The sequence below is a fragment of the Ziziphus jujuba genome, chromosome 8 (assembly GCF_031755915.1).
Source record: "Ziziphus jujuba cultivar Dongzao chromosome 8, ASM3175591v1".
In the NCBI taxonomy this organism is placed as follows: domain Eukaryota; kingdom Viridiplantae; phylum Streptophyta; class Magnoliopsida; order Rosales; family Rhamnaceae; genus Ziziphus; species Ziziphus jujuba.
Window position 1 is genome coordinate 18,304,471 of NC_083386.1, and position 10,143 is coordinate 18,314,613.

At 31.2% G+C, this 10,143-nt stretch overlaps 1 protein-coding gene and 1 non-coding gene across 2 annotated transcripts; one reads left to right on the forward strand and one right to left on the reverse strand.

Moving 5' to 3' along the window:
* The first annotated feature begins 1,172 nt into the window (after positions 1-1,172).
* Positions 1,173-1,244, forward strand: TRNAP-AGG (transfer RNA proline (anticodon AGG)). Its single transcript has one exon. It is a non-coding gene; the product is annotated as a tRNA-Pro (tRNA).
* Positions 1,245-1,528: 284 nt separating this feature from the next.
* Positions 1,529-4,978, reverse strand: LOC107413730 (rop guanine nucleotide exchange factor 5). The gene is made up of 7 exons (XM_016021759.4): positions 4,296-4,978; positions 3,867-3,983; positions 3,613-3,767; positions 3,180-3,254; positions 2,803-3,093; positions 2,329-2,685; positions 1,529-2,220 (listed from the first exon to the last, which is right to left on the reverse strand). Exons 1-7 carry the CDS (start codon positions 4,609-4,611, stop codon positions 1,759-1,761), a joined length of 1,773 nt encoding a protein of 590 aa, XP_015877245.3. The 5' UTR covers positions 4,612-4,978; the 3' UTR covers positions 1,529-1,758.
* Between the last annotated feature and the right edge of the window lie 5,165 nt (positions 4,979-10,143).

A 10,143-nucleotide genomic window follows, 5' to 3' on the forward strand; every position in this document is an offset into this window, starting at 1 on the left:
GGCCGGTTTTTGCTGTATTTTGTGCTGATTTTACTGTATTGTGCTGAGTTGGCTTTTTCTTTTTCTTCCAAGCAAGGGCAATGTGTGGGACTTCATAATAAGCTTATTTGGCATCCTACAAAGCTAGAAGCTGATTTGGAGCTCAAAGTGGTCAAAGATTGGTCAAAGTCAACTTAGTCAAAAAGCTAGTATTTTAGTTTCCTAATTTGATTCTACTTTTTGTTTTAGGAAATTACCATTACTTTTTAGTTTTTATTTATTTATTTGCTGGAAAAATAAGTTTACGAAAGTTATTATTTTATTATTTTCATTGTAAATTAATTAATTTCTAATTCAAAATAAATGAATTAATTAATCCAAATTAGAATAGGAAAGGAGTGAGAATTTCGACCACCATAGAAAACCACTTTGTATGGCCGGTTTTTCCCTTTTGTTTTTAAGGTTTATTTTATGACTTTGTAGCCTATTTAAAAGTTTATTTTTCAATAAGAATAAAGCTTGAATTTTATACAGAAAATTATACCAAGGTTTCAAATCACAGGTTGATTTGGGATTAAGGTAACCATTAGAACTTGAACATAATTAGATCCGAGTTAATATAATACAGGTTTAAAAGCAGGTCGTCCTAGGTTCATATCATTTTCCATTTAGTTCAAAATAAGTAAAGAAAGGCAAATTACAGACACTTTATATGTAACAAACAACCATTTGTATTTTATATCATTATACTAGAAAACCACTTAAAAATTAACTAAAAACAAACATTTTATAGTTAAGTATAAAGGATTTAGTAACTTAAAAAAAATTTATGGGTCATATTTTGATTACAATTATTGTGATTATAACTTGTCATTCCAAAATAAAACTTGTATAAATTGAAATTAATATAATAAAAAATTTTAATTTAGGAGCATAACCCATTTCACTTAATATGTTGTACAAATTGTTTATATTTCCTTAATAAGGATTAAATGTCTGTGAAGCACCATAGATATTTGTCTGGAGATTAATACTTGGTTTCAAGTGATTATATGAGTGATAATCGTCCTTGCTTGGGCTATTGTTACGCTCGAAAGTTGATTGATGCCGAATAGAACATGCCAAAAATGTGTGTTTTGAATGCGAAAGACTGACTTTAAAATAGTTTTAACTTCAGAGTCCCATGAAAAATTGGGCATTTGGTCTAGTGGTATGATTCTCGCTTAGGGTGCGAGAGGTCCCGAGTTCAATTCTCGGAATGCCCCTCCAAGATTACATTTTGGCGGTGTGGGGTGTGAATACATGAACTAGTTTGCACAAATCTTTGAACAGACTCACTTTCAGATCTAGTTGGCACAAAACATGAACTAATTTAACCAATACCTCCAAGGTTTCAATCATATGGATCTCTTTACATCCCTAATAATTGTGTCATCATCAACTATCATTTCATCGTAATTTGGTGTCATTTTGTGGGGCTGATGACTCCTTTGGGCGACTAGAAGTTTCCGCCGAATGTGTACTTGGAATGGAAAAGCAGACCCATCAGTTGAACAATCTCACATTTATATTTTTTTTTTCTTTTCCAATTTTAACTACATTCAAACCCATGCAAAATATGTCCAAAAGAAATAAAAAAATTGCATACAAAGCACGAAACTACGAATTTAACCAATACATTAAATTCCCATGGTTGCTCTCATGTATCTCTTTACTTCTCTAATTGTGTCATCATCAACTATCATTTCCCCGTAATGTAGGGCTGGTTTGTGGGGCTGATTACTCTTTTCTATGACTGGATGTTTCTGTCGAATGTGTGCTTGGAATGGAAGCAGCGCCATTAGTTGCATTACAACAAACCTTTGGTTTTGTATCAACACCAAGATAATTAGTCAAAACTCTTTTTACTCCAAAACCGCGACGGTGTGGTTTGTTGTTGTTGTTGTTGTTGACGTTATTGTGGAGAAAAGGAGTTCTCTCTCCCCTGGCCGGGCTAATCAGCGGTGCAGGCGAATAAGTTGGTGTAGAAGCTGTTTTGTATGGAGTGCCTGAGACAGGCACAGAAAAAGGGACGGAAACCTTCTTATGAGAAATGACACTGACTTTTGGAACCGATGACAATTTTTCAGATTGTTTAGATAAGTCATCCACGTATAGTAGGTCATCAATTCGAGCCACGATATTGAATGCAAGGCTCTCCAAAACTCTTGAGTAGCTTTCAAGAATGGACTTTCCAACATCCTGAGAAGTTCAAGGTGGCAAAAAAAACAAAAGTTCAACCATATTACATATGAACAAACTATTTAAGGGAAAAAAAAATAATTACACTTTTGAAGAAGAAGATTTAACCTTGTTGTATTGGATCTTGCTGGTGTCTAAGGCAGTTTGAGTGAGACAAGGATACCTCTGCTTCAAGCTAAGCAGGAGGCTTTCAGCTCTTTCTGCAAGCAATTCCCTCTTATCTCCATCAATCATTAGGTCCTTGACCATGTTCCATGATGACTTTGTAGTGGAACGGTTCGGATGAGTTGGGGGCTTTGGGTGAGATCTTCGACGCCATACATACACTGAGGCTTCAACACGGTTTGCAACCTCGAGAGCAACATGCTCAGAGGACAGGTCGAGACAGTCGAGCAGGCATTCAGAAGAGAATTGATCCGACGTAACATAGCGGTAAATAATATCCCCAAGGCAGGCTCTTCCGTTCTGATATATGTCAAGAACAGTATATTAATTTGCATACTCATTTGCTATCTATGGAGTATATCCTTGGCTTCCCAAAAGACGTTTAGTTATATCATTCAACAATAAAAGTTTTCACACCTTTGGAAGGGCTTCCATGTATGGCTCAGGAACTTCCATTTCTGATAATGCTATACTGTTGATAGCCATTGAAGCTTTCAGTATTTGATTTGTGCATTCCCTGGTATGATGCAATTGCTTTCTGGAATTTTCACTCAAGCCACCAGCGGGGACACGGGGAACAGGTAGCCACCACTTCTCCTCTTGCCTCTGGGTTGTTCTACGAAAAGAGGCTGAGCCATCTGCATCAGGGGCTACAACTCCTTGATCGATATACCAAAACTCCGTGTTGACGAAGCTATCTAATATTTCCTACATATTAATAAAGGACTCGCGTATTTAGAATGACATTCCTAATTCACAACAGTACATAATATAATAACAACCTAAGAACTTACAAGAAGCATGTTATCTAGTTTGCGCAGAGCTGGGAGATTGATAAACAGATCTGATCTGGGCCTGCAAGTCATTACCTGAAAAATGCACAACTGATGAGAAACTAGTAACATAAAATTGATTGTCCCAATTATATGTTTAGAAAATTTTCGATTTGGGATTTGTCCGTTGGTTTACCAGTCCGTTGGTTTACCAATCAATCTTACCAATGAGTAAAATTTGAAATAAACAATCAAAGCCATCAGCGCAAGTTAATTACAAATAAGGAAAGGGGTTGCTAAATTTGGTACTGGCAAACCGAAACAGAAGCAAAACATCCCAAACTCCCCACAGTTCAATAGGAGTCGTATTTTTCACAGGTTGACATATAGTGAAATATGCTAAAATGGGATGCTTAAAATTCTGACTCACAAAAATTAGGACAACAAGAATTACCTCAAGTTTCTTTCCATCGGGAAATGTTTGCAGAGAAGGTTTTAGTTCAACAATGTGATCGCTAACACAAAGAAGCCATTCCATCTCTCTTCGCCACAATTGTTTCTTTTCAAGGGGTAAAGGTTCCAATCTCCAAAGTTGCCCGAAAACGGTAGCTTTTACATTGTAGGCAAAACGAATCAGTTGAAGAAAAAAATTATTGTTAAGTAACTGAATCAAAAACTAAAAAATTAGCCACAAACTGAGAGACATACCACAAAGATTGGTAATGGCGTTTGAAATGGCCAAAGCTGTGCAAACCCCTTTTCCAGACCCGGACATGTCTTCACCAAGCAACAATTTGGAAAACCTCTCTTTCATCATATCCATCTCTGAATGATTTTCCACATAAGAGGGAAAAAAAGAAATATTAGAATTGACAAAATTTCTATGTTTTCCAAAAGAGAAGTTCATGTAATGAAATTCTGAAATCTTTAGTTCGGTTCATCATAAGAGAAACGAAGATAAAATTTCAAAAAAAATTACAACTTCTTGTGGTTTTCAGAGCAACCAGCTTTGTTTAGTGGAACACATATCAAAATTTAAAAAATTCTAAGAAAGATTTTTTTCACTATCAAATGAGATTTGAAGTTGAGGAAACTAAAATTAACAAGAACTTGCTCAAAGAAAAGAGAAGAAAGAACCTGAAATTTTCGAATCCATGTTAATAAACTTTGAATCATCCACATGGGTTTTCTGTTCATTTTCACCCACTTTAGCAGCTGAGCTCTTGCAAAGCTCAGCTTTACGAATAGGCCAACCCAAAGGTGAAGCTGAAGCTTTCGCTTTTGCATTTGAATCCTCAGCCGATAAATCCGAGCTCAATCCGCTTGAACTGCTCTGTCTAGACTCAGCGCTTGAATCGGTGAGCGACTCAGTTACAACACCATTACCACCCAAAACTTCAAAACCACTTTTCCGTTTTTGAAGACTCTCTCTTTTCTTGACTAAAGCTTCCATTCGAAATTTCAAAAATGTTTGAAAACCAGACGACCAGCAAATGAAATGAGCCAGCGTTTAGCTAAGATTCTGTTTTTATAAGTGTGTCAAAGTTCAAGCATGGCTTTTGGGTTTGTTAGAATGTCATATGGGAAAAAAGTTCACAAGAATTTGTGAGTTGGGTTAATGGAGGATTCTATGAAGGGTCTGCTTAAGCTGCTCATGATAGAATTGGCTACAAAAGGAAGAATCTTGACTCTCAGAAAAATGTGGCTCTTTCTTATGACGTTTACTCTCTCTCTCTCTCTCTCTCTCTCTCTAAAAATTTGATTTTGAAAGCAGAAAGCAGAAGGGTAACTGCCAAATTACCACATGCCATGCCAACGTCTCTCTCTCACTCTCACATACTGAGTACAGTATACGTTCAAAAAAATTAATATAATAAGGCTAAGTAGATGGAGTACGGATGTGTCAATTTGAAATTACAATTTTACCCTCCTCAATTTAAATATATATGTAGAGATATATGTACATATAGATATATTGATAAAATGTTATATTTTTCCAATATTTATTTGATATTTTTCCAGGTTTAAAAACTAGAACGTTCTGTGAATTTTTTTTTTTTTTTTTTGGGTAGCGGTACGTACTATGAATTTGATTCTATTTTAAAAAAACAAAATAAAACTTTTTTCTTTGTCAAAAGAAGAACAAAACTTCTTTGGAAGCAAGAAGGCCAACAGGTGAGAAAATATCTCTTGCTAACTTTGGCGTGTTTTTGAATTTTGAAATAATTGTCAAAAAAAAAAAAAAAAACTTTTTGCTAATGTCAAAGTTTGTAGTCGTTCTTCTACCTATTATACTGTTCGTTTAAATATCATGTATTTTGCAATAAAAACCATAATTTGTTTTTAGTCAATTGGTTAGCTATGTTTTATGTGGCAGGAAAAAGAAACAAGGGAAAATGATAAATCAAAAAGAGTTGTGCACATAAATTGAACAGATGAGTTAGGTTAAGGTTGGATATTATGACCTTTAAAATAAATTTAATGCCTGGGATTTGTATTTGATACTTTTAAGTCATCCAAATCATTGAATGAGTGGGGTTTAATAGTGAATGCACTCTATTACTTAGCTATATATTATAGATCCCAACTAGCTCCAATGGAATCTATACATCTATTTTATAGTGTATCTAATTACATTTATTTGCATGTTTGGTAAGGATTACTTGCAATCTATTACTCTGGAAATTTGAGAAATTTGCATTTTGGGCCATTAAGACATCGCAATTCAAATTTCTAAGTTTCAATTTTGTTATATTTTAATTTTAATATTTTTTTTTGACTAACTTTAACTAACATATATTTAAATTAGAGGTGTTAAAGAACAAATTCCAAAATTAGAGAATTTAAAATGCAATATATTTAAATTGAAAAATCTAAATTGTAACAAACTAAATCGAATTGTACTTTAATATTAGTGCGGTGGGAGGGAACCATTAACCATTATTAGTCAAAAAAAAAAAAATCAATTGAATCAAAATATATAACAAATTGAAACTTACAAGTCCAAAGTGCAATGTTTCAAATTGCAACAAATTAAATCAAATTGTATTTTAATATTAGTAGGGACGTAATCATTGGAAATTATCAGTTAAAAAATTTAATTGAATCAAAATGTAACAAATCAAAATTTGAGAATCCAAATTACAATGCTTTAAACTTGAAAGCCAAAACTGTAATTCTCCCAATAAAAGTATTAAAGTGCAAATAACAATTAATATACAGTTGATCATTTTTAATATTTTCTAATATTTCTAATATTTCTTATTATAGTTGATCATTTTTAAAGATTAGCTTTTATTAACAAGATAACTGTTTGGTTATTAATTAAAAAAATATTAGAAATATTGAATTGAATGCTTGGTAACACAATTGTAAAAGTGCTTTTGACTTAAATGTTTACAATATTACCATAATTTCTTCATATAATGTAATGTTTATTGAAAACAATATAACATCTTTAAAAATTAATGTAATAAATGTTGTTGTTTGTTTATAAATTATATTATTTTAATGTTATTTGTTACATTTTTCATTTTATGTTTAGGTCTTTATGTGTAAAAAATAAAAAATAAAAAAATTGTTTAGAAAATAAAAGAAAATAATCTGGTAAGGAGCCAAAACGGTTTTGGCAATTGATAAGTATAGAGTTTAATTTGGACATATTTAATATTTTATTAGGGGTGTAAATGAACCAAATCGTGCAGGGTATTAGATTTTTCAAAGTTGGCTCATATAATTTTATGAGTACTCAAGTTCCAGTTGCGGCTGCGGTCGCATCTGAACTGACTAAGGCCTGGCTTCTTTACTATCCCTGCCCAAGTTCGAAGTGGCAGAGTGGCAAGGCCGCTATCTACCTTCTCTGCCCAGGTTGAAGTGGCAGACTAACCCAAAAAAAACAAAGGTCCATTTCAAGTTCACAAAATTTTAGAATTGCATAAGTGGTCCTTTGACTTCTATCAAACCACTTAAAAAAGTTTTTTGTTTTCAACAAGTGCTTATGGATCATAACTAAATGCTTTGTTTTTTTTTTCTTATGGTTTCCCCCTCAAAAAGAGCTTTCATGCTTCAAGTAAAGTTTTTGAAACAAAAAAAGGGAAAAAAGAAAAAAAAAAAAAAGTGTTATACCAAATGGAAACTTACTCCATGCAATAATAACTGCTTTAATTTTAATTTCCGTTTTTGTAAGATTTTAGCTTAACCCTAGTTGTTTGATGGTTTTACCTTCAAACGTTTTTTTTTTTTTTTTTCGGCTCTTTAATTGTTTGCTCTTCCTGTTTTGTCGTCCTTTTATAGGCATTTAATTTCCATCTGCCTTGACATGTTTGATGCTTCTATTTGCTATTTGCTGATTTTTGTCTTGGAGATTTATAACCAATTTATGAGAATGTTATTTTTGAAGATGACTCGAAGAAGCTTATAAGAATTACTACTTTGTTGTGGATTGGGTGGCCAAATTAACAAGAAATTAGTTTTTGTTTCGAGGATGGTATATTAGATTACCTATTGATTTTGTTCATATTTTAAATGGTGTATTTGTTTTTTGCATTCAATAAATATTCTTGTTTGTTAAAAACAAAAAAAAAAAAAAACAAAAAACAAAAAACAAAAAACAAAAAACAAAAACAAAAACAAAAATTAATAATTTAAAGCCATAAAAACCTTGTTGATAGATTGATAATAAAACTCAAAATTGGCAAAAATAAACTGTTAATAGGTATGACCACGTATATTTTTTAGCACTGCTATTTATTACTATTATTGACTAATTAGTAGTTGCTTACGTTCAAATCCGTTTTCACATTTTAAAAAACTAAATTTCTAAATAAAAATTATTAACTATTAACAATAAGTATGAATCCAATTAATAATGGTCAATAATGAGGACAAATATCATTTTTTATTTTTTTATTTTTTTTTAGGACCATTATTTATATATTAAACACTCCTAATATGATCATTAAAATTCTTTAATTTGTTTGTCGTGCATTAAGCTGATGAAGCCACTATTATTGTTTTATCATAAAAAAAAAACCACTATTATTCAAATACTGGTGGTCATGCTTACGTCTATAACTATTAAGTACTTGTTGTCTTAAAATTTTTGTGGCTAAGAATCATTGTATTTGCCAAATATGTTTTGCAGGACTTCTCTGGCAACTGCGAAGCAGATAAATTAAAGAAGAAATTTAATCATGTGGAGGGTATGTTGTCCAAAATAAAGGAAATGATTAAGCTAATTAGAAAGAGCTTGGAATGGTGCAAAACGAAAAGAGCATTAAGGTAATTGGATTTCACTTGATTTAAAGTAGATTTAGATTTTGGGATTCGGTAACATAGCCGTTTTAGGAGGCATAGGACGAAATCTGTTGGTTATTGCTTCACAAAAGGAACATGTAATTCCATTTTTATTTCTACCCTCTAATCGACCTCTGTTGCTTGAGAGCAGTGCCTTTGGGGGCTTTTGAGTAACATTTTTGGCTAAAAGTGAGAAACCTAACACTCTAAAATGCTATTTTTTTTATATGCCTGCTGAATATTAATTGGCTTCATTTTACACGTAGACCTAATTTATATTTTAAATTACTATTTTATAATATAATATTAAAGCGTTACTTTCAAATACACCCTGAGGTATTGCTCTAATTACAAAAATGTTAGATGTAACTTTAGAGTGATTACTAAGACTTAGACCTTTATTAGGAGCATGCATGGCTTGATTTTATATTAATCAAAAGGTGTAAATGAAACAAATAGGAAATGGAATGGATCTGGTTATTGAAACCAAATGAAAAGTTGATGATATTTTTGAAATAAAAAATTAAAATGTATTTAAATCAAATGTTAGAGGAAGTGAATAATAGATTAAACCTATAATAAATTTGATAAATCATTACTATTAGATATTGGTCCTGCCCACAAAGTTTAAATGTAAATATTAGCTATATATAGTTATTTTCAATTTTAACAATATAGACATGAATGAAGTAACCAGTTGGACCTGTTTGTTTTTTACACTGATATGTTAATAGACATAAGTGTATCTTAGATCTAGATAGACCTTTGCCATAAATCATTAGACATTTAGTTGGTCTTTTCTTTTTGAGATATAAGTAGTGTTAATATTTAAAAAGATTGAATTACCCATCATTAATAAAATATTTTGGATATTTATAAATATTGTAATCGGAGGGTAATATTTGGGATTTTGATTAGGAAAATTTTGGAAAACAAATTTGAGTAACACTATAGGAGGCTTTCTATTTAAGACATAAGTGAAAAAATTTCACTTTTTAGAATAAGATAAAAATATCTTATATTAAGTGTTAAGTGAAAAAAAAAAAACAAAATTAAAATATCTTATATGTTAAATAAAATAAGTTAAAATAAATGATAAGTGTTAAGTGGGGAAAAACAAAAACAAAATTAAAATATTTTATATCTTAAATAAAATAAGTAAAAATAAGTGATAAGTGTTAAAAAAAAAAAAAAAGATGCCTAATTAAAGTGTTTGGATTACTTTAAACTTTTCATTCACAGTGTTTCAATAAAAAAATATAAAAAAAAAAAATTCATTCACAGCTATTAACCAATAAGTTAACTGGAATTTTTTTTGGTAATGAATAAGTTAAGTGGAATTTGTGGTTAAAAAAAAAAGACAGGTTAATGATATAATTTTGACAACGTACATGAAAATTAATAATGGCAGCTGGGGTTAGTTTTCAGATATGTACTCTTGTTCTTCTTTGTGGGACTGTGACTTTTATGTTGTTTTAAAATTATTTTAATAGTTTCTTTTTTCCTTCTTTTTTTCACTTCCATTCTGGTTCTAGTCCATTATGTTGAACAGAAATCCAACCCCACAACTATTCCATCATAAAAAAAGGTAAATCCAAAAGGCACTCCCAACTGCTTCAAAACTGTGCTGAAAAAGTCACTGCCACAAACGAAAAAAAAAAAAAAAAATGTTATCCAAAAGAAAGATAAA

Coding starts and splice junctions, on each gene's coding strand:
- LOC107413730 (XM_016021759.4), bottom strand. CDS start 4,611: ATGGAAGCTTTAGTCAAGAAAAGAGAGAGTCTTCAAAAACGGAAAAGT. Junction 3,255..3,612: donor CCGATGGAAAGAAACTTGAG/GTAATTCTTGTT, acceptor TGCATTTTTCAG/GTAATGACTTGCAGGCCCAG. Junction 2,686..2,802: donor ACATGGAAGCCCTTCCAAAG/GTGTGAAAACTT, acceptor GACATATATCAG/AACGGAAGAGCCTGCCTTGG.